The sequence below is a fragment of the Mus caroli genome, chromosome 3 (assembly GCF_900094665.2).
Source record: "Mus caroli chromosome 3, CAROLI_EIJ_v1.1, whole genome shotgun sequence".
In the NCBI taxonomy this organism is placed as follows: domain Eukaryota; kingdom Metazoa; phylum Chordata; class Mammalia; order Rodentia; family Muridae; genus Mus; species Mus caroli.
In genome coordinates, this window is record NC_034572.1 from 32,169,385 (window position 1) to 32,194,373 (window position 24,989).

The 24,989-nt window shown below is 46.7% G+C and overlaps 1 protein-coding gene across 1 annotated transcript in view; it reads left to right on the forward strand.

The window, feature by feature from the left end:
* Positions 1-699: 699 nt before the first annotated feature.
* The window catches only part of Fgf2 (fibroblast growth factor 2), a 52,263-nt gene continuing 27,973 nt past the window's right edge, over positions 700-24,989 (forward strand). Inside the window, exon 1 of the mRNA XM_021158769.2 lies at positions 700-1,068. Within this exon, the coding sequence (XP_021014428.1) occupies positions 894-1,068 (175 nt within the window). The 5' untranslated portion in view covers positions 700-893. The remainder of the gene's footprint in view (positions 1,069-24,989) is intronic.

Sequence of the window (24,989 nt, forward strand, 5' to 3'; positions counted from 1 at the left end):
TGTGTGACTCTTCAGAGCAGTTCTCTTGCTCACCCTCCTGGCCTTCACCCTTTCTGCCGCAGAGCCTTGATGTGTGTAGGTTTTCCAAATGGTAGTTTGGCAAACACCCTCACTGTAGAGGTGCTCCCCCACAGGTAGGGGAGAAAAGCTATCTAGTTTCAGGGCAGAGGTGCAGACAATCTATTGGGGTCAAGCCTATCGGGGTCTACTGAAAATTGCCAACTGCAATTTTGTGAGACTCGGTTCTTCTAACAACTGAGGCAGGGCAAGCGCCAGTTCTGGGCTCTTACGTGTTGAGGACTCAAGCGGTTTTCATCTTCCCACGCTGTCTCGGGCTGGATGCCCAGAAAGGAAACCCAGGCACCCCATTCTAGGCCTCTGTCTCCTGCACCCTATCCTTACACAGCTTGTACTCTACGGGACTGGAGATTTCCAAAGCCTGGCTCGATCCCTCCCCAGTTTAGACCCTTCTGCTGCTTTGAATGGAAGGCTCATCGCTGCGTTAAAAGGCAGGAGCGGAGAAAGTTAGAAACTTGCATTTAAACTTTAGGAGCTGCGTCACCGCAGTCTCCTGGAGAAAGCTCTGTCGAGCGGGACAGATTCTTTGCAACTTGGAGGCGCCGGGCGTGGGGAGGAGGCGGCGCGCGGGGCGGGGGCGCACGGGGCCGGGGTGCAGGCGGGGACGCGGGGTGACGCGGCCCCGGGCCGCTGTACACTCAAGGGGCTCTCTCGGCTTCAGGAAGAGTCCGGCTGCACTGGGCTGGGAGCCCGGCGGGACACGGACCGGGAGGCTGGCAGCCCGCGGGCGAGCCGCGCTGGGGGGCCGAGGCCGGGGTCGGGGCCGGGGAGCCCCAAGAGCTGCCACAGCGGGGTCCCGGGGCCGCGGAAGGGCAATGGCTGCCAGCGGCATCACCTCGCTTCCCGCACTGCCGGAGGACGGCGGCGCCGCCTTCCCACCGGGCCACTTCAAGGACCCCAAGCGGCTCTACTGCAAGAACGGCGGCTTCTTCCTACGCATCCATCCCGACGGCCACGTGGATGGCGTCCGCGAGAAGAGCGACCCACACGGTGAGTTGCCACTTCCCACCCGCGTGCATGGTCTAGACCACACTGCTCCCTCGCCCCCGGGGACTTGGGACACTAAGACGCGGCCCCTAGGCACCGTGGACCCAGGGGTACAGGAAAGCAGCTTCATTCTGGTGTCCTCCTCAGGAATAGGGTCCCCGCACTGCACCTCTCCCCACCCAACCCCACTCCCGCCCCTGCCGCAACTCCAGGTGGGCTGGTCTCTCAGAGGCCACCTGTTGCAGCCTGGATGCCAGGATGCTTGAGACAAGGGACCCGCGGCTCTTGGGGGTTGGGGGTAGGCGTGTCTCAACCAGGGCTCTGGAGCTCCTTGGCATCCTGCAGTCACCCAAGGAAACAGAGGCAGGATGAAATGTTCTTCAGCTGAAACCCCCGCCCTTCAACTCTGACTTGGTGACCAACCACAGGGATGCGGCCCTTCCTCTCACAGCTATCACATTCTCCACCCAGCCAGTGTCTCCAAGTTACTCCAAAGAGGAAAGTTAAGGGAGCCAAAACAGACAAGAGACTAGCAAACCAACCCGTGACTTCCTTAGTAAAGCAGGGCAGACCTTGTTTCAGTGTGAAGTGCAGATCCCTTGATAGCACTGAAGTGGGGGGACCTACCTTGCAGGTACCTTGTGGGCGAGATAAGAATTACAGCTTGGATTTTGTAATAGAAATATACCCAGTCATGGATATAGGTCAGGATACAATCCTCTCCTAAATCAGTAGGCTCAACTTTAAGGGCTCCTAGATGTCACCTGCAGCGTTTGCTGTCACAGATTGGACCCAGCCTCCTGAGGCAGGGAGGAAACACCCGCCATTTCTGAGTTTCTATTCTAAATGCTTGTCTGGGGACCACACTTGAAGAGCCATTAGCTACAAAGGCCCAAGTGGGCTGGCTATTTTATGTCTCTAAGTATTTGAGGTGATAGAGACCGCATGAGTGAGCTTAGTTAAAACATCTGCTTTAAAGTCTGCATTCATTTTTAAGGGTTCAGATGGGATCCGACTTTTTTTTTTTTTTTTTTTTTTGCTTTTGAGAAAGTGTTCTGGGGGCCTGAGGTCTTCCGTCCAGCAACTCTGTCTTTAAGATGCACAGGGAATTCTAGTCACTATGTAAGAAGCATAAAGACCAGAAGCCCCATGAACAAAAGAAGCTGCCTTGTGAATGTGACATACAGCTTGATATTTGCTGAGTATATTTAAAGCATAATAGGAAATGTAACTGACATAAAATATAAAAACTGTACATATTAATGAAATAGAGTGATTTTCAATACACCGTATGTTGTTTAAGCGGGTTTGAAAATACCTACCTCATGACTTACAATTTTAACGGTAAAACTTTACCTGGATGCTTTCCTCTCCTTTTAAAATGTGGCATGGTGTTTTCTGTTGTTACTGCTGGTATCACTGCTGTGTCCTCACTGCAAAACATCTTGTCACTACTTCTTGTTTCCTGAGTCCAGAGCACTAAGAGATTATGTGTCTATAATTTGTTTCGGGCCTGCTGGAATTTAGAAAACCTTATTAACTGAAAACTTGTTTGAAAGCTATCCTATGAGCCAGCACCATTTTTCTATTCTACTGTAGAGTAGAAGTTAAACGATGTGTCTTTGTCTCTGAGCTTCATCTGCCGTTGTCTCAGCTGCTAGGGCAAGCTGATATGTGTCTGGAGTGGTTTTATTCTTTGCTGAAGCACACGCTGTTTGAAAGCTTGTTTCCTGACTAGGGGCAGACAAGGGGCAGAAAAGCATCTCCCAGTCTAGGTTCTGTTTGGAACTCTACCTGATGCTTTTGTCTTTGCACGACGCGTTAGTTGCAGAATTATATTTTCTTTGAAGCCTTTTGCCTTATAATAAGCCAGAGCTGAGTGGGGGATAATTCTGAACTGCATAATATACTGCCACCCTGTAAAAACAGTTGTGCATCTTCCCAAATATCGTGTGGGTTTCAATTGTTGTTGTTGTTGTTGTTCCTCTCCTCCTCTTCTTCTTCCCCTCCTCCTTCTCCTGCTCCTCCTTCTTTTTGATAGGACCTCCCTATGTAACCCAGGCTGGCTTCTTTTCTTTTTTTATTAGATATTTTCTTTATTTACATTTCAAATGTTATCCCCTTTTCAGGTTCCCCCTCTGAAAAGCCCCTGTCCCACCCCCCTCTCCCTGTTTCTATGAGGGTGCTCTCCCACCCACCCACCTACTCCTACCTCATCACCTTAGCATTCCCCTATACTGGGGCATGGAGCCTTCACCAGGACCAAGGGCCTCTCTTCCCATTGATGTCCAATAAGGCCATCCTCTGCTACATATGCGACTGGAGCCATGGGTCCCTCCATGTGTACTCGTTGGTTGGTGGTTTAGTCCCTGAGAGCTCTGGGGGTATTGGTTGGTTCATATTGTTGTTCCTCCTATGGGGCTGCAAACCCCTTCAGCTCCTTGAGTCCTTTCTCTAGCTCCTCCTTTGGGGACCCTGTGCTCAGTCCAATGGTTGGCTGAGAGCATCAACTTCTGTATTTGTCAGGCACTGGCAGAGCCTCTCAGGAGACTGTTATATCAGGCTCCTGTCAGCAAGCACTTGTTGGCATCCACAATAGTGTCTGGGTTTGGTAACTGTATATGGTATGGATCCCCAGGTGGGGCTGTCTCTGCATGGCCTTTCCTTCAGTCTCTGCTCCACACTTTGTATCTCCTCCCATGGGTATTTTAAGAAGAACAGTTAGCATGTAGAGGAATGCAAATTGATCCATTCTTATCTCCTTGTATAAAGCTCAAGTCCAAGTGGATCAAGGACCTCCACATAAAACCAGATACACTGAAACTAATAGAAAAGAAAGTGAGGAAGAAAGTGTGCACATGGGCACAGAGGAAAGTTTCCTGAACAGAACACCAATATCTTATACTCTAAGATCAAGAATTGACAAATGGAACCTCATAAAATTGCAAAGCTTCTGTAAGGCAAAGAACACTGTCAATAGGACAAAACAGCAACCAACAGATTGGGAAGAGATCTTTACTAACCAGGCTGGTTTCAAACTCAAGATTTTCCTGCCTCAGCCTCCTGCCTTCTGAGTTGTGGGATTAGAGGTCATTTGTCACCATGTACAACTTAGTTTGTAATTTTACTTAAAATTTATTTTTCAGCTTTATTTTATTTTATGTGCATGAGTGTTTTGCCTGCTTGTCTGTCTGTGCAGCACCTGCATGCAGTGCCTGTGGGGGGTCAGAAAAGGATACTGGATTTCCTGGAACTAGAATTAGGATTATTGGGAGCCATCATCGTGTGAGTGCTGAGATCTGAACCTCTTTGAGAGAAGCAAATGCTCTTAACTGCTGAGCCATTTCTCCACCCCACCCCACCCTCAATTCTGTAGTCTCTAACTGCGGGATTCTCAAATGGAGTAATTTGACAACTGTTAGAGACATTTGTAGACATCATAACCTTAAAAGGGCACTTCCCATATTTAGTGAGGGCACCTCCTGTTATTTAATAGGGTGTACTCCTGCTGTTTAACGAGGGCCGTTCCTGTGTATTTAGTGGGGAACCCTCCTGTGTGCCCCCAACTAAACCATTCTAGAACTAAGAAACTTGCTAACTTTGTCATTAGCAAAGGCAGATGGTCACAGTCAGGAGTAAAATAACTCGCCAAGATCCTTGCCAACAACTAAGTTGTCTAAAGGATGTCTTCTTCCTGACCGAAGCACCAACCTAGATCACTTTTTTGAACATACCCTTATATACAGCATGCTTTCCTAGCATGTGGGAAGTCCACTGATGGTCCAGCAGGCTGAAGGGCAGACAAAGTGGCAGTATCACCTCAACCATACCCTTCCCCAAACAAACCGAGAAATAAGAGTGGTCTCAGTCCTCAAGGGGTCCACTTGACCCAGAACTATATCCCCCGTGATTTAGTCCTTTCTGTTTCGATCTCTTCCAAGGTGCAGGGAGCTCTGAAAGTCAGATACAATCCCATGGTGCCGGTACAGGCCGGTGTTAATGTCAGCTTGGGAGAAGCTGGAGTCAGGACAGAGGGAGCCAATCTAAGAAAACACTTCCATAAGATCAGGCTGTGGGCCAGTGCTCCTCAGCATCCCTATCACTGCCACCCTTCAATACAGTTCCTCATGTTGTGGTAACCCCCAACCATAAAATTATTTTCATTGCTACTTCATAACTGTAGTTTTACTACTTTTATAAATCATAACATAAATGGGGTCAAGACCCACAGGTTGAGAACTGCAGTTTTAGGCAGCCACATAGGACATTTTCTTAATTAGTGATTGATGGGGGAAGACCCAGCCCATTGTTGGTGGTACCATCCTGGGCTGGTGGTCCTGGGTTCTGTAAGAAAACAGTCTGAGCAAGCCATGAGGAGCAAGCCAGTTAGCAGCATCCTTCCATGGCTTCAGCATCAGCTCCTGCTTTCAGTCTCCAACCCAGTTTAAGTTTCTGCTTTGGCTCCCCACAATGGACTGTGGTCTAGGATCTGTAAGCCAAATATAAACCTTTTCCTCTCCCAAGTTGCGTTGGTAATGGTATTTCATCATAGCACTAGTAATCCTAACTAAGACAGCGACTGAATGAAATCCCAAGTGCCATGGAGTTCTGGGGAGCATGCTTTGAAGACTGTGGTCTACACAGTGGGTTCTGGGTAGCTGTGGAGTACAGTTCAGCTACAGGAAAATGAGCTAGGTGAGGACAAGTATGGAGTGTCCTGGAAGGGAGGCCAGAGGTGACACCCAAACACAGGGGTTTCCAGGTTCTCAGTGTTGCCCGCCTCCTGGTTATTCCCCAAGTTCTTTTCACTCAGAGGGGCCTGTTTTCTGGACCTTTTCACTTAAAGGCCTACAAGATCTTTATTTGACATGGGAGCTATGATAGAAGCAAGGTGCCACAAGAGATCACAGTCTGCTTCTCCAGCACATGGGCTGTGCACACACCTTCCCTCCGGCATCCTTGAGTTTGGTCTTGGCAAGCTTCCTCTGATGTCTCGGGAAATGCGCTTGCTTTATTGAGTGTCTGCTCTATAGCCTTAAGTGGGAGGGAGGTAGGATGGGGAGGTGTGTGGGGGGGTGTCACGTGAAATGTTCCAGGAGAAAGAACATTTTTACCCCAAGCAGCACGTATGGCATGTGGAGGAGTGTGAGATGTAGGCTGCCTGTGGACATGCTAGCATTAAATCTATTCCAGATGTTCTTAGTTAGGGGAAATGAAGGTAATTAGAAATGCTGGACCTACCCTGGGCTTCTCCTGATTACTGATTGGTCACAATTCTCTGCTTCCAGGCATCAGGTGGGGGATTGGGGACCTGAGCTCAGCAGAGGTTGATGGTTACCCACAAGGAGCGGGGATGACAGCCAGGTCAGCCTGCCTCCTGCACTCTTTGCCACTCGACGCATTCCACATGGCGCCAAAAATAAAAACACGGGTTGTGAAATTCACAGATCTCATTTTGTTGAAGCTCAGAGAAGTAGCCAGTGGCCTGAGTTACCCTCCTGATTCACTCTCCTGACCCAGCTTCTTGCCCACTTAGCCGCCAACCTGCCAGGCCTGCCTTTACAGCCTCCTTGCCCTCTCCTGTTCTGTAGTTGTGGTACCCTCTGGATGCCTGTGGCTAATCTTCCTCAGTTTCTGGACAGTGAGGGCCAGATGCTTCGAGGGCTCCATGAGCCCACTCTTGCTGTTTTGTGAGAATTCTGGGCAACGTAGCCTTAGCTTTTCCATTGCCCCGTGTAAATGCAGCCATTCATTTAATGGTTCTAGATGCTCTGGCCCTCCCCTCCTCTGGTCATATCTGGCAAGTTGTTCCTGCCAATTTGCCTTAATAAGCATGGTATTTACGGTAATGCTGTTTGTGTGCAGTAAACAAATGAGGTCAGCCTCTCAGCTCATTAATCCTGGAAGTCATGTAATCTGTACTGCAATGAAAGGACAATTCATGAGTCACAGATATTACCACACCTTAGGAGTCTTTAAAAGATGAGCTTAATGCCAAGTGACATCAGCCTGAAGGAGGCAAGATCCCCTCCTGATGTGCCCTGAGGGCTTTTGTTGGATTTACACAACATCCATTATGTAACCAGACTTTTGACACTATGACAATCTGAGAATTCTCTGATTTATGTCATGTGATATAAACAGACATCATTTAAAAGTTCAATTTGAAAAAAAAATCTTGTAGATGCAATTAACAAACTATGACCAAGCTTGCAAGTGAACGTTCAGTGATGCTGGCCATCTGTCCTCAGCGTGCTAGTAGGGGCCTGTAGGGTCTCTTGCACTGACAGTTGGATGGTGACTACACGTGTTGGGAGTCTTCTCATCTTTTCCCAAGTCCTGTCTTTGTTGGTCTTCCAACAGTCTTCCCAGGCCTCTTTGCCCTGAAGCGCACATCTGTAAGAAGGCTGGCCACAAAATGAGCACATCTGGGGCACACAGCTTAACTTCATTAGCATAGTCTGTCCAAACAAGTCTTTGTGTTGGGTTTTTGTTTGTTTACTTGTTGTTGTTGTTGTTGTTGTTGTTTTTTTGAGCTTTCTGGGTTTTAATGTCAAGAATCTAGTCTTGTCCTTTTGTCATTGCTAAACACTTAGGCCATGTGTGTGTGTGTGTGTATGGGTGTGTGTGTGTGTGTGTGTGTTTGTATCTTATTTATGCAGAGAGCACAGGCCACTGCTGCTGCAATATGTTTGTCAATGAGGATGTTCACACAAGATTTGCTTGTCACGGGCTGGAGAGATGGCTCAGCCATTAAAGGCTAGGCTCACAACCAAAAATATATGATTTGCTTGTCACATATGCTATGTAAATGTTATGGTGATCTCATGGAAACAGACATCTCACCAAGTGGAGAACTGTTGGTTGGTCAGGCAGAAAAAGCTGCAGGTTTCCACTGGGGAGTCAATCCTCCCTGGTGAGAAGGATTCGGGAGAAAGCCAAGCCACCATGAGGTCCCTCAGCTGTGGCAGGCCAGGAGGATGGCATTGTTAGAGGTCCCAGAAGATCAGTAAGAGTATGGGAGAAGGGAGTAGTGCTGTCAGGTGAGCATGTGTGATAGGTAAGCCAGAGCCAGCCACATAGTGGCCAGTCTCAGAGTTCCCTGGCTCATAAGTATCAGCACAGGGCCTTGAAATATGGTCTCAGAAGCACAGCAGTACAATCCTGGGAGCCATCTATAAAGTTCCATTTTTTTTTTTAAATAACTCCAGTGGGTATTAGCATTGGGCTACTAAGGCTCACAGTTTAGGGCTAGTTCATTAGCACATCAAAGTCTGTTTGGGCTTGGCTCACATTGAAGCTGCTTATCCACTTACCCGTGGCCGGCTCCTATCTTGGAAGCATTGCATTATTTCAAGTCACAAAAAATGGTGTTCAAGTTATTCAAGATGGTTTCACTTATGCTTGTAACAAATTAGAAATAATTCTTATACTATGGAACTCTAGCCAAGCATCAGACAGATAAAATTCACTGTGGTTTGAGATGTTTGCTTCTTATACCCACCATTAGATCAGCTAACTATCTGCCTATCAAAGTTCTTTTTAATAATTGTGGCCCGGGGCCCTCTACGTTGTGTTGTGTTGTTGTGTGCCTCTGGAACATAGGAGAGGCTGCGAGCAGGTTGTGAGGTCCCTTCTGAGTCACAGACAGTGGCTCTTAGAAGCCGGAGTGGACTGCCCTTAACCTCTGTCTGATTATTTTTAGTCTGAAGAAATGCAGGAACAGTGAGCCAGTATTCAGTGTTTAACTTCTGTCTCTTCCTAGTAGACAGACCTCTGCGTCGCTTCCTACTCAAGGTGATTTACCCGGTGTAGCCTTGCTGCTTGCTCACTCAATCATAGCAACCTGGAGTGTGTGTGTGCGTGTGTGTGTGTGTGTGTGTGTGTGTGTGTGCGCATGTGTGTGTGTGTGCGCATGTGTATGTGCGTGTGCCTCGTGTGCGCACGTGTCCCTTTTCAAAGTGTTATTGACCTCAGTTGACCTCTCTCTTGGATCATCAGTAGAATTCCTCAGTAAAAGTTCCCAGGTTTTCAGAGTATTTTGGAGATTAAGGAGATGAAGGAAAACAGGTCAAAACCAGGGTTACATGCCAGGTGCAATGGAAGCATTCAAAGAGTTACCTTTATTTAATTCATAGTTAATTATATTAATTTATAATACAAGTTTATGATTAAGAATTCAAATTATATCCCCCCAGAAAAGGATGGTTTATTTGTCTTAAGAGAAATGTGTGCAAAGGAGTAATGATCTGACCGGGTTCTGTGAGTTTACTGTTGAGAAGATGCTGGGACTCCTGGGAGGATCCCGGACCTCTCTGTGAGATGAGTTAACTCAGTACACCCTGAGTGTTTGGGGATGGCGGAGCGTTCCCCACGGACACCTGCTCAGCTGAGGCTTGTAGGCTGCAGTGTGTGCAGACACTTGCTCAGACTTCATTCAAGATAATTTTATCTCGCAGTGTTGTATTTGGGAAATTTAGTATACCTTGGAGGCTTTTTTCTTTTTAAGGGTAATCAATAAAAAGATGATTGCTTCTCAGTTTAAATGAACAGTACAGCTTAATTTGATCAGCAGTTCTGATTTCTTTAAGAGCATTTATCACTTTTGCTTTAGATTTGAAAAACTTACATACATGTGTGTCTGTCTTGTCACTGCATGGTGTGTGTGTGAGTGTGTGTGCGTGTATGTATGTATGTTGTAACTGTGCATGCATACTGAGGCCAGAAGAGGGAGTTGGGTACCCAGGAGCTGGAATTACAGATATGCTGGGCCTGACCTGTGGCCTCTGTAAGGATAGCAAGAGCTCTTCCTTTGAAGCACAAACTAGTCTGGAACCCTTGGTGATCGATCCCCCTGTCTCAACCCCAAGTGCTGGGATTACTGTTGTGAGCCACTATGGCCTGCAGCATTTAGGATTATTATTTAATAATGAGCTGTGGGATTCATTTTTCCTCCAGTTCTGAGAGCTATTGATGCTTTCTCAGTGGTTCAAACCCCGAGGCCCATTGTCTCCTTTGATTCATTCCACCTGCTTTCCATTTTATAAAATCCTTTCAACCTCGCCTTGGCCTCAGGGTTCTGTGCCAACCACTGAGAAACCATCCTCCAGTGCATTTCATCCTCCAGTGCCTTTCCCAGCTTGCCACCAGCTTTCCCAGCTTGCCACCTTCCCATGACACGTGGCACTGTTGCCTGGCTTCTTGGAGTCCTTGGGTTTCAATCATCTACATTAAGAGAGTTCCCGTCCCCTGCCCAGCTGATTTCCTGCATGCTTCTTGTGTCTGGTCTTTTGCTTTGCTGTTCCCTGCCTCTCGGTTTTGAATCTCTCTCTCTCTCTCTCTCTCTCTCTCTCTCTCACTCTCTCTCTCTCTCTCACTCTCTCTCTCTCTCTCTCTCTCTCTCTCTCTCCTCTCTGTGTAAGTTCTAGAATTTCTTGAGCAGGTCCCTTTTAGTCTCTTGCAATCCCCTGCCCCTGTGTTTCCACTGTTCTAAGGACAGGCGCCCACCATGCCTCAGCATAGCAAGTCACTAGCTCAGGATGGGTCCTTCTCCTACCGAGTTTCCATGTCTGTTAAGCTGCTTTTCTAGAGGCCAGAGACTGAGACCAGCTGCCTTTCCCTTTCCTCATTAAGTATGTGTGCACGTCCACACTTGGTTCTGTCTCCCAGTCTTCAGGGTCTTATTTGCCCTCCTCTTGGTTCCTTCTGCTGCTTTCCCGAATTATTAACTACACCTGTTGATGTTCTCAAATGTGGCTGTGTCAAAATACCCAACAGAAAGCAACTCAAGGAGAAAATCACACAATTACAGGTTAGCAGGGAGATAAAGGCGGCAGGACCTTAAAGTGTAATCACATTGCAGCCACAGTTGAGCACAGAGAGGTGAAGCTCAGCTCACTTTCCTGACAGTGCTACAGTCTGGGAGCTAGACCTAAAGGATGGCGGCCCTCCATTTTTAGGTTCCATCCTCTCACATCAGTTAACATAACCAAGGTAATCCTCACAGACTCGCCTCCAGACCCATCTGATCTGGACAATCTGTCACGGAGACTCCTTCTGTCAGTGTAACCTAATCATCCCACGACCATCAGCATCTTCTGTCTCTGTCTCTGCCGATTGTCGAAATCCCCAAGACTGCCGTGCTCGATGCCTCGGTGCCTCTGCCGTGGTAGATCCACCTCTCTTTCCACAGTTGGACTCTCCTAATCTAGTTTCAGTTTTCCAATTACTCTGTCTCCTCAATTTCCCTCTGGCACCCTCCTCCCATTCTTACTGTTCTCTGAGAAAATCCAACATAACCTACCTCAGCAGCTCCCTCTGACCCCTTCTCTGTCTTCCCAAGGAGAGCTTGCAGAGTCCATAGTTTTTGACTCCTGCCCTACTGTAGAGGCAAACACTTTTATTTACCTGATGGTTTATGCATCTGTGTATTGAACTGGATCTGTGACCACCTTGAAGTAAGGAGTCGGTCACAATTCCTTAATCCACCCTCACTCGCAGTAGCCACTCAGAAATGTTTCGTGTGTTAACCATTCGCCGAGCAAGCTAGCCAGAACTTTCTGCCTGCCTTCTGGCCTCCTGGCCATGCCCCTTTCTTACTTCAGCCAGGCTGACCATTCTAGCTGGAACCCCTGTTTCCTCTCCCTCCCCGCCCAGCTCCTGTGGACCATCCACAACGCAGTCAGTTCTCAGAGTTGTCAGTACCATCCCCAGTTGGATTGAGCCTAGAAGGGATTTTTAAAACACTGAAGTAGTCTAGACACTCTGGGTTTCTTAAACAGCTCCACAGTTTCTTGTGTGTTGAGAGACTGGGGTTGAGCTGCTTGCTCCTTTGAGGCTCCCCGTGCCTCCGTTTCTGAATTTGGGGTCTGTGTGAGGTGTAATGGGGGTTCAACCAGCCAGCTTCCCTCCCTCTCTGTTCCTTCCCGCCATTCTTCCCTCCTTTTTTTCTAGCCTTCCCCCTTTCCATCTCTCTCTCTCTCTCTCTCTCTCTCTCTCTCTCTCTCTCTCTCTCTCTCTCTTTTTACTTTGAGCTAGGTGAGCATTCTGCCACAGGACTGTGTCTAAGGACTGCGATGTTAGTAAGCACGATGGCATGTGAGGGATGTGCAGTGTGAGTTGCCATGGTAGCCCCGCAGTTCTTCTGTTCAGGCACCTTTCTCACTAGCCCGAGCAAGCAATGCTCCCATGGAAGCCTTTCTCCCTAGCTTTCTCCCCAGCTCTGGAGGAGAGACTCACTGCTTCTATTTGATCTTGACGCTCAGCTCCAGAACTGCTTCCTGGCCTCTCACAGAGGAAGCCAGCAGATCTCTGTGCCAGGTGCCAGAATGCTTCACCATCATCTCACTGAGGAACGCAGACTGGGGTTGGGGGAAGCGGTGCATACTTGACTCGGGCACCTTAATGACTAAGCCGCTCTTGTTCCAAGTGGCAAACCACAGATCACTTCATAAAGGAGGACTGAGGGCTGCCTGGCACCCTTGTTGATGTCCGTTTTGGCTGTGAGGAAATGGCGCAGAGAGCTTCACTCAGATTTACAAGCCAGTATTCATCATAACAATCCGCAAAACTCTTAGAAGGACCGAGGCTGTGTGACAGAGTGAGTCAGGCTCTTTGTAATGGGATGTCTGCAGGGGAGGGTGGAGGAGAGAGGGCTGAATAACCATCCCTGAATAACTGTCTCCTCTGCCTCCTCTCTAGATTGAATCATTTTATAAACAGGAAACAATTCATAGGTTTTGTAATGGTCATTATACAAACAGGAACCGGAAGTGCATGAAACAGTGGAGCGGTGCCTCCATTTAAAGGTTCCTTTTCAAGGGACAGTGATGGGGTATGTGAAGACAAATCGCACACTTATTAAGATTGCTGGAAAACAAAAATTACTTTGGGGGACATACTACCTGATGAGCAGACTTTGTATTGAATTAGAAATATATTTTTCTACTATATATACGTATTATGTATTTAATATAGTATCTTTTGGGAGGTAGTTTTTTGTTTTTTGTTTTTGTTTTTTTGTTTTTGTTTTTTTTTTTTTGAGACAAGGTATCTCTTCCTGTCATGGGATTCACTCTGTAGACCAGGGCTGGCCTTGAATTCAGAGATCTGCCTGTCTCTGCCTCCCAAATGCTGGGATTAAAGGTGTGCACTACCATCATCCGGAATATATAGTATCTTTAAAACAATACCTGGTATGTGTGTGTCTTCTTCCTTTTTTATTTTTCTATTGTATTTTAATGAAGGTTGAAATTTTTCTTATAGCTACTTTTAACCTTGGTCTCATTTAAAGGTGACATGTGCATGTTTGTGTGTGCATAGGCTGCACATGGGTGTTGCATAGCATGAACGTATGTATGTTGGGGAAACTATTATTTACTAACTGGCTGGTGGAGACGTACGAGGAAAGGCTTTGGTTTTGGATGTTCTGGATCTGGGATGGTATGTTCTTGCATTTTACTGTTGTATTTTTCTGTTGTTTTCCAGCTTAACAGAAATAGATATTATTTATTTATTTATTTTCGAGACAGAGTTTCTCTGTGTAGCCCTGGCTGTCCTGGAACTCACTTTGTAGACCAGGCTGGCCTCGAACTCAGAAATCCGCCTGCCTCTGCCTCCCAAGTGCTGGGATTAAAGGCATGCGCCACCACGCCTGGCAGAAATAGATATTTTAAGATCCTTTGTCTAAGTCTCATTTAACCTTTCCTCTTTATGTAAGGACTCTTAGCCTTATTTCTTATTCATTTTATATCAGTTATTCAAAACCCAGAATCACAGAACTGGAATATAATTCAAGAGTGATTTGAAAGGCTGTGGTTGTGTTTGCTAGTATGTGAAGAAATGAGCTACAGAAGTTGCTGGAATTAAAAGCAGCTGCAGAGATACCCTTAGCTGTCAAAGGGCAGAAAAGTGCGGCCCGTATTGATTTCTGAAGGGTTGATACAAACGCCATGATGAATTCATGGATCTGTCTGACCTCATTCAGATAATGGATTCCTACACTGAGAGGCAGATTTCCTCCGCCCTACAGGGAGGAGGGCTAGGTGGTCAGCTTTCACCGCTGTATCCAAGGACCATACATTTACTCAGTATTGAACCAATGAATGAATGAATGAATGAATGACAATTTTGAGGACATGTTCTTTTCCTCTTTAGAAACAGAATTGTTTAAATCTCAACTACAAGCTTATGGATCAAGGATCATTCTTCATTTTACAGATAAGAAAAGGTTTTTCACTTGAGGCATTTCAAGCCCTGGTCTCTGTCTATGAGAACAAGCAGTGAATTCTGCATTCTAGAATCGTCCTGTTTAGAAGACAGGCCCACCGCAGAGTTCCACATGACAGAAATGTGACCAGAAACTGGTTTTGTGGCAGTGAGATCCAAGTTCTGATTTTGCTTGACGTACTGAACAATGCATCCACATTACAAGCATGAAAATTAAGAACCAAGGCTCAGGGGCTGGCAGAGGAAAGCTGCTATCCTCAAGGTCCAAGTGGCCACACAATGAAGAGAACATGGCATGAGTCATGTAAACATCTTCCAGAAGCAAAGATAGTTTGTTTTCTCTGTTGAAGAGAAGTTTGTCCGTTTTTCTCCCATGTTATCTGAGTTTGTAGGGGTGGGTACCTGGGTATACATCCTAGGCCTTTGAAGTTACAACATTTCTCTTTGGATGGGGGCTATGCTATGCGTAAAGCTAAAGGAAGCCATCTGCCCCTCCCCCAGTTTGTTTCTTGCTTAGGCCAAGGCTTTATTTCTATTTTTATTTTGACATTTATTTGCTTATCTGTTTATTTATTTTGGACATGATTTCCCTATGTAGCCTTGGCTGTCATGGAACTCACTTTGTAGACCTGGAACTCACAGAGACCTGCCTGTCTTCCTGCCTCTGTCTGCCTCTGCCTACCTCTGCCTGCCTCTGCCTACCGAGTACAGGAATTAAAGGTGTGCACCACCATTACCTGGCTTATTTTGACTTCTAGATCATGGTGTTCCTGCTGTTCCCATTGTTAAATCTGGTATAATATGCTCATGGTATTTGCTCGTCTGCCTTTTAGTCCATGGACAAAATTTCTGTCTCTAGGCTGACCTCTTATTTTCTAAATACGTTTATTAATGATCTAATGTCATGTAATACATTGGAAGCACATATTCACTCTAAATGATATAAAGGATAAAATGTCGATACTGATTTATCTTTATTATTGTTATACCAGGGATTGAACACCAGGCCCTGTGCATGCATGGGTGGGGTTGCCTATTTGTCACTGTGACAAAATTCCTGATATGCAGCCACCTGAGGGAGGAAGCCACCTGAAGGCTGTCTCTCTGGGGAAGTACAGCCCACCATAGAGAGGAAGCCTTGTGAAGCGAGTGGCTTGTGGCTTGGGCAACAAGAAAGTGAAGCCATATAAAGTTTGCAAGACCAATGGGCCTCTCTTTCCACTGATGGCTGACTAGGCCATCTTTTGATACATATGCAGCTAGAGTCAAGAGCTCCGGGGTACTGGTTAGTTCATAATGTTGTTCCACCTACAGGGTTGCAGATCTCTTTAGCTCCTTGGATACTTTCTCTAGCTCCTCCATTGGGGGCCCTGTGATCCATCCAATAGCTGACTGTGAGTATCCACTTCTGTGTTTGCTAGGCCCCGACATAGCCTCACAAGAGACAGCTATATCAGGGTCCTTTCAGCAAAATCTTGCTAGTGTATGCAATGGTGTCAGTGTTTGGAGGCTGACGCCAGGGCCAAGAAGTGGGAGTGGGTGGGTAGGGGAGTGTGGGGGGAGGATATGGGGGACTTTTGGGATAGCATTGGAAGTGTAAATGAAGAAAGTACCTAATTTAAAAAACAAAAAAAAAGAAATGTGTTCCAGGAAGCGGGAGTGGGTTGGAGAGCAGGGGAATGGGGGGGGGGCGCAGTGTATGAGGGACTTTCGGGATAGCACTTGAAATGTAAATGAAGAAAATTAATAAAAAATTGTTTAAAAAAAAAAGGAAAGTGAAGCCATTTGCTTACTTGGAGGCTGATTGGGAAACCATGGTTAGGTCTAAATCATTGCTATAACCCATAAGGTACCCTCACGCACCCAGCAACCCACATTTTCTAAAAATGCTTTATCTCCTAAGGCTGCACCACCTCCCACGATAGTGTCACCAGCTGGAGACTAAATATCCAAACACATGAACCTGTGGGACATTTGCCATTCAAACCATACTATTCTATCTGTGACTCGCAGAGGTTCACAGCCATCTCACATTGCAAATGTCACCACAGTTCCAACATCATTTAAAGGTCCAAAGCCCAAATGGAGGAATACACAGAGCAAGGAAAGACTGATCTATCCAGGAAGATAGAATCCAGCAGAGAGATCCCTGTCTGGCATCCAGGACTGTAACAGGCATGGGTGGACCCACCTGTCCTGTTCTGATGCCCAAAGCATATGTCCTTTCTCTTGGCTATACTTAGTACCTACACCTCTCCTTGGAGGGTGGCCCACATGCTTGGCATCTATTGCATCCTAGACTCTCCACTACAATCAGGCTTCGAATGAACAGCTTTACACAGTGGCCTCTTGGGGCCACTTGATAGGGAATCTAGTGCAGCCTGTTCTCTGTGGCTTCTGGGAACTTTAAGTCTCTATGATCTTAGAATTCTTGCATTTTGCACATCTGCAAAAACTAGTACCATGTGGTGAAGTTCTGCTGCTGGCTCTGTAGCGTGAACACCCTCACTATAGCTGTGGTAGCCTTTGTGTGCCTTGTTGGCTTGTTGAGAGGGAACCTCTACAGCAGCACTAGCTCTTGATGGGTATAGTCTTATGTACTTTATCTCTGTGTTGACCGTACAGTATCCCTTGCATTAATCCCTCTAGTGGCCGCCACTGCTTTATCCTCAGTTCTTTATCCCCTGCTGTAATTCCAGCCACCCTCCTCTTGTGCCAAACTGCATGTATTGCCTGTATGTCCTCTCTCACCATAAACCTGGTTAAAAGCATTGAGTAATAACCATTCCACAGGCTAGATACCACACTGCTGCAGAACTACCTTCTCTGAACAATTTAGCCTATCATTTTTTGAATTCAGCCTCAGACCTTTTGTTAGAATGTGGGTGTAAATTGCTTCTCGGCCTTTTGGCTAAGATCAAGTGTAGGATGTGGGCATAAGGTAGCAAGATATTTTGCCAGAATGTAACATAAAGGCCCCTAATTTCCAGCAGAGCCCTTGCTCTCCTCTGAAAGCTCACAAACCTGGCTTATGATATCCATTGAGCATGCTGGCTTCCCCCACCCTCATCTGAATGGCCCCTGAAGTCTTGCTTTCGGAACCCTGAGGCTTCTCTAATCTATAGCCTCAGACACTGCCATATTATCCCCACAGCTAGTTTCAGAAGCCCGTGAACTACCCGGCTGGGTTTAGCACAGTGAGGGCACCACTTTTCTTCTTTTCTCTTTCTTTTTCCTTTTCCTTTTCCATTTCCTTTTCCTTTTCCTTTCCCTTTCCCTTCCTTTCCTTTCTTTTTCCTTTCTCTCTCTCTCTCTCTCTCTCTCTCTCTCTCTCTCTCTCTCTCTCTCTCTCTCTCTCACAATGGTACAGGGTCTTGCTATACATCCCCTGGCTTGCCTGAACCTCACTGACTTGCTAGGTCACCCAAACTGCCCTTGAATATTCAACAGTACTTCTGCATCTGTCTCCTAGGAGCTAGGGCTTCATGTGCTCCATCACATCTGGCTAGGACCCCAATTTTTATGTGGGTTACTTTTCTTACCACTGTGACAAGCACTTCCATGGAGGAGGGGCTTATTTTGGCTCCTAGTTTGAAAGTATAGTTTATCGTGGCAGGGGAAGGCATGGGGGTGTGGCCTGAGGGAAAAGAGCTGCTCAAGGAAGAGCTGCCAAGGCTCCAGTTCTGTCCTGCCCTGGCTCCAAGGATGTGACAGATGATAGACGTCAGAGTGGCCTTTTGTTCTTCTCCCTCTTCTTTCTCCACCCTCTATTTCCCCCTATATGGAAACTCTTCTTTCCCTAGGTCAGGTCTGGCTGTGGTGGTTGGTAGTAGTTTATAACTCGATGCCTAGGAGGGCAGGCCTCTAGCACAGCTGTGAAGAACTGTATAGATGAAATTAGCCTCTGAGAATGTCTGTGAGGAACTGTCTTGATCGCTAGTAGATGCAAGAAGACCCATCTTAGTTGTGGGTGGGGATCCCCTGGGCAGGACCCCCTGGGCAGGGATCCTGTACTGTGTAAAATGGAGAGGAAGACCTGAGCACTAGCAGGCATGAGCTCCTTGCTCTTTACTTCCATGTGTGGATTCTGTGTGGCCAGCTGCTTCAAGCTCCTACCACTGAGGCTCTGCTGCCATAATGAACTATAACCTGGAACTGTGAGCCAAAAACAGCCTAAGTAGCTTTTTACTTTATCACAGCAACAGGAAAAGAAGCTGGTGGAGGAATTGGCTCTTTCTTGAGTGGAAGCACTCCACCAATCAGAAACCTTCAGACACCTCCCCTAGAAGTCTACCCCAGCCGCTTTCCCTTTAATAGTTCATCCTTGAATGCTGGGTGTGTCAGGCCTTCTCCTGCAGTGTGATAAGAAATACTCTTTCCTACGGATGAGAAATCAGGGTCAAAAGTCCAGCCCTCTGGCTTTTCAGAAGACTGGTTTCTACTTGGAATATCAAGGATTCTGTTGGGCATGGGGCAGCCCCTGGATACCTTTAGAAGGATGAGAAGGCGAGGAGAGAACGGATAGGAGAAGGTGAGGAGAGAATGGATACGAGAATAAGAAACTTTTCAGTAGGAAAAGGATCTGCAGAACCTTCTGATAGCAACCTTGGGAGCACTACAGTTTGGTTGAGAGCACTGTAGTTTGGTGGGAGCACTGTAGTTTGGTGGGAGCACTGTAGTTTGGGGGGAGCACTGTAGTTTTGTGGGAGCACTGTAGTTTGGTTAGGAGCACTACAGTTTGACTGGGAGCACGGCAGTTTGACGGGATCACTACAGTTTGAATGGGTTCACAGGGAACTGAAGTTTTCTTGCTTATCTTACTGAGGATTGAACCCAGGGCCCCATATAGACTTTAGGTTGTTATTTCAAATCCAAATTAGGGTTGGTTTTTTGTTTTGTTGTTGTTGTTTTTGCTAGACTTTCCACCCAATTTCAACAGCAAACTATCTAATATTTCTATGCAAGACATTTCTTTAGTTATTTATGTATATGCCTTGTAATTCAACTAATTTTTCTTGGAAGGCACTGCAGGTGGGTGTATTACCCAGGGTAGCTGTTCTCTCCATTTGTTCATCCGATTTAAAGGAAAAACAGTTGGCATATCTATTTGGTTACACCTACTTTGAATATTTTCCAGACCTCAGTTACTTTTGGCCATGTTTAATGATGTAGAACTGGAGAGCTTTTGTGTATCAGAGTTCTGGAGAACCTGGGCCTGTGTGCCACCTCCACAAGGGGACGGGTGTTCCCTGAGCAGTCTGTTTTTCTGGAAGGAGCCTAACACACCCTGGCTGACAGTGAAGCACAGGCTCTCCAACGAGGCCAGAGAACAGACGCTTTAGAAAGTTGAGTGGTGAAGGTGGCCTGCACCAGAGGCTGCATCTTCTCCCAGGTTGAGGGGGTATACCTCAGGTGGCCTCCAGGTCTTGAAAACAGGTACAGCATCTTATCAGGCTCTCATGGTCCTCCATAGTCGAAAAGATGTTGAGAGGAGAGGTCAGAGATGTGGGAAAACTGTGTTCTCACTAACTCACCTAGCTGCCACTGAGAGACGATTTGTGAACTGCATTGCTTTGAATACGGAGTTATCAGATTGTATGCTGATGTGAGCCTTCATGGTGGATGAGTCCATGAGAAAGGGCTCCAGGAACCACAATTCTCTGTGAATTAAGAGGCATGTTTGCCAGGAATGGTGTGGAAGGGCCTGGCACTCAGGTATAGTGTGCAGTTGCATGTGGGGCAAATTACCTCTAGCGTTCTCAGCACATTGGGGTAATGTTTGCTGAGAACATTTAGCACCTCTTTCAGAATATCTGGGAAAGCAGACTTCTGCATTTGTTTTTTAAAAATGTTATTTATTTATGTATTTATTTTAAATTAATTTATTCTTTACACTCCATATTCCATTTCCCACCACCATCCACCCTCCAACTACTCCACATCCCACACCTCCTCCTCACCCCACCCCCACCCCCGTCTCCACGTAGACGCCCCCAGCCCCCAGCCCACCTGACCTCTAAACTCCTTGTGGCCTCCAGTCTCTTGAGAGTTAGGTGCATCATCTCTGAATGAACACAGACCCAGAAAGTCCTCTATTGTATGTGTGTTGGGGGCCTCATATCAGCTGGTGTGTATATGCTGTCTGTTTGGTGGGCCAGTGTTTAAGAGAACTCAGGGGTCCAGATTAATTGAGACTGCTGGTCCTCCTACAGGATTGACCTTCTCCTCGGCTTCTTTCAGCCTTCCCTAATTCAACAACAGGGGTCAGCTGCATCTGTCCATTGGTTGGGTGCAAATATCTGCATCTGACTCTTTCTGCTGCTTGTTGGGTCTTTTGGAGTGCAGTCATGCTAGGTCTCTTTTTGTGAGCTCTCCATAGCCTCAGTAATAGTGTCAGGCCTTGGGGCCTCCCCTTGAGCTGGATCCCACTTTGGGCCTGCCAGTGGACCTTCTTTTCCTCAGGCTCCTCTGCATTTCCATCCCTGTAATTCATTCAGACAGGAACAATTAAGGGTCAGAGTTGTGACTGTGGGATGGCAACCCCATCCCTCACTTGATGTCCTGTCTTCCTGCTGGAGGTGGGCTCTATAAGATCCCTCACTCTACTGTCAGGTATTTCATCTAAGGTCCCTCCCTTTGAGTCCTGAGAGCCTCTCACCACCCAGGTCTCTGGTGCATTCTGGAGGATCCTCCCAACCTTTTGTTTCCTGAGGTTGCCTGTTTCCATTCTTAAATATCCTGAGTGAGGTAACTCAGACTCAAAAGGACGTGCATGGTATGTACTCACTCATAAGTGGATATTAACAACAACAACAACAAAAAGTACAGAATACCCAAGATATAGTCCACAGAACTCAAAAAGGGAAACAAACTGAAGTGCCCAAGTGAGGATGCCTCTTCACTAGGGGATGTTAGGCATGGATTTGGATAGAAGTGCCCTGTGAGTGGAGTGTTAGAAGCTAGGAGGTTTTGCCAGGCATGCAGGGTGATGGAGCCTCAGGAGATGGGGCCAAGTATGTTGTATTCTGGGAACTGTGATGCACTGGGGATGGATGAAGTAAGATGAGAAGAAAGAGCAGCCTCAAACTCCATTGCTATGGGTCCTGCAAGCCTTGCCAAGTGACTTGGTGTTCACTGTAAGGCACCAGGGGATCTACTCTTACAGTCTACAGGGAGGGGCTTAATCAGAGGTGACCATTTGGTGGGCTTTTGGGTAGAGGGTGGGAACAGCAGCGTTAGGAAGAACAGTGTGTATATTCACATGCATCTGCTCTGGAACAGAAAGCTCTCCATTTTTCCAGGGAGGAAAGGAAATTGTTGATTAACACTGAAAATACCACCACCCCATTATGGAATGCACGCATCTCTCTCCAGCTATACACTCATGTGGTAAATGCACAGGAAAAGGGTACATACTGAGCTGATTAACAGGTTGGATAACTTTGGAGGGAGCCCAAACTGGGGAAGAAAGAATAGAAGAGGCATCTTCTGTGCCCATGAAAGCGTAGCTTTTAAGAAAGGATGTATGCATGTATGTATGCAGTGTTCTGAGGTGAGTGAGTGGTGGGTGAGTGGTGGGGAACGTGTTGTAGAATAGCTCTGGAGTATTGGGCAGTGCTGAGGAGAGAGCTAGGCAGCAGCCTTCCTGTCTTTGAACAAGTGGAGTTTGGGGCTGGGTCTTCAGCCCTCGGTCACCTGGTGAAGGGGACCAAGAAGTAGACAAGCTCACCTCACACTCCTTTGGCTCTCCCATGTCTGGCAGCCAATTCCTACTAAAGGAAGTCATTAATTACAGTCCTGCAGAGAGACAGGACCAATGGGAGACCTGGTCAATCAACAGATTAATAGATGGGCAGGTTAACCTAAGTAATGGTGTGTGAGATCACAGAGGCAGCCCGAGAGGAAACTGCAGGAGGTTTGATGTGGTTCCAGTCCAAAAGCCATTTGCTGTCAGAAGCCTTTCCATCTGCTCACTTCTGGGCTTGGCTGAACGAGGCCCACCCACACAAGGGCAGAATAAACCTAGTCTTGCCTGAGGCCCCAAGAGAAAAATGAGTAAGGCCAGGCTCCCCGTGTTAGTCAGTTAGTCAGCTTCCTGCTACTGTAGAGATCGCCAGAGACAGTCAACACATTAAAAAGTTGACTTTGGCTGGTAGTCCTAGAGGTTTCAGTCCATAATGGGTTGGTTCTGTGGCTTTTGGGGCTGTGGTAAGGTAGCACACTGTGGTGGGAGTGTGTGAGGAACACAACTGTTGCCTTAGGCTAGGGTAAAAAGGAAACCAGGCAGTTGAGGTGTGAAATCTGGATGCCGTCAAGGGCAATGTACACAACGACCTGAAGACCCATCACTACAGATATGTTTCTACTATGCTCGTTTTAGGTAATTGTGTATGAGATTATAGAGGCATCCTGGAGAGGGAACTTTGGGAGGGATGGTGTGGTTCAAGTCCAAAAGCCATTTGCTGTTAGAAGCCTTTCCTCCTTTTTGAGTCTTTGCCTGACTGAGTACCAATATAGGACATAAAAGGCCGGGTAGCTGGACACTGCAGTACTGGGAAAGAAGGATTGAGTGGTCCTCACAGAGTGAGGCTGCAGGGAGAGGAGGCTGGGAGGCAGTAGTTTCTAAGAGAAAGAAGGAGCTGGAATCACAGTAGGTGGGCAAAAGAGGAGAGCGTGCACTTCCCTGTTGGAGTTATGGGACACGGCTTTGGACAGAAGCTCTAACTAGAAGCAACCCACAGATCTGGAGTATCCCAGGCAGGAGTCAGGGCTAGGGTAAGGAAGACAGCTCTGGCATGGATCCTATTGGAACAGGCAGTTTGTAGATTGCTTCATTGTGTATACTTTCCATTGTAATACTTTGTTGTGTACATTTTCCATATTTTCTTTATCCATGAATCTGGTGATGGACATCTAGGCTGTTTCCATTACCATGGTGGTTATGAATAGTGTCATGGTGGTAAGGCAGGGTTAGATCACAGTAGGCAGTAAGAGAAAAGGGTGTATGGCAAAACTACAGTTGACCTATATAGGCTACAGTGCAAAGGATGTTAGAAGAGGGGAATATAAAAGTTAAAACAATGAAGCCAAAATCCCCGAGGATAGAAACAAAGACACTTGAAGTTGGATGTGAAATACCAACATGGACCATAAGAGACAAATAGGCCAGTGATGGCAGGCATGCTGGATAGCTTCCATGAGCGCTTTCCCCTTTGGGAAACACACTCTAGGTCTGACTGCTCATTAGTTATTCTTTCTTTAATACATTATTTCTCATGCAGCTAGTTGCAATAGTCTAAAGTGTAGTAAGGATGGTTGATAACAAGGCAGCACTATTTCAGGAAAGGGATTCCAGACTGTGGTGATTTGAATATGCTTGGCCCACAGGGAGTGGTACTGTTAGGAGGTGAGGCTTTATTGTAGGAAGTCACTGTAGGGGTGGCCTTTGGAGATCTCCTCCTATGCTCAGGCTTCACACATCGCCAAAGAGAGCTTAGAGAGCTTCCTCCTAGCTGTCTGAGGATACCAATCTCTCCTAGTTGCTTTTGAGTCAAAATGAAGAACTCTCAGCTCTTTGTCCAGCATCATGTCTGCCTGCATGCTGCCATGCTTCCTATTGTGATGATGATGATGATGATGATAATGATAATGGACTAAACCTCTGAAACTGTAAGCCAGCCCCAATTAAATGTGTGCCTTTATAAGAGTTGCCTTGTCATGGTGTCTCATCATAGCAATGGAAACCCTAAGACAAAGACCATACTGCAAACAAGGAGATAACCAAGAACACCACAGCTGCTTTCTGGTTACTGTGAGAACAAAGACCTTCATATAAATAACAGCACATGGGATACCTGCACGGTCAGAGATAGCAGCAACAGCTAGACACTAATGACCAGGAGAATCAATATCAAGACTAACAATGCCAGAGAGCTTACCAGCAAGCCACCTGCAAGTTGGGAAGCGCATAGCGCTTGCTTTCTGAGTGACTGACAGCAGACAGATAGTCACGTCAACAAGCTGGGGTCAGAAATGGGTAGGGGAAGTGTCATCTAGCCATAACTGGGTGGATGATGCATGCATAATGTCCTTGTTGTGCTTGAGAGGCAGACCTAATATATGTGGACCCTTCATTGGCACAGCCCATAACTCAGAGGAAAAGGACAACACAGTAGAAATGACCTCAGCCTTTGGTCCCATGAAAACCCCTAGACAACAGAAACCCTACAGTCTCTTTCTAGCTCCTCCCACCCAGGGGATTTTCTCATTTTCCTTTATTTTTATTTTCTATAACTCTTAATAAAAACCTGCCTCTGCTTTGCATATAGCTATGAGAGTTCATCCCTTTAATATTCATTTGTGGGAGAAAATAAACTTAGACCCACAGTCCCAGGTGGGCCTTTGGTGGCTGTTGGGCTCTGGCATCTTAGGACCTGGATCAGCAGCCTAAGCTGAGCGGTCACAGACCCCGTTGGGCTCAGGGACCTGCAGCAGCAGCTTGGGTGTGCAGCCCAGCTAAGATGTTCTGATTCTGATCCCATTGGGTATGTGGCCATTATGTTTGCTTGTCTGTTGGTTTGTTCCTTTTTCACCATCCCCTTTACTTATATTTTTAGTGTTTGGTCTAATTTATATTCCAAACAACAGTGTACCCTGGCCCCCATTTTTCACCATCCTTTGTTGATGTTTGGTTTTCT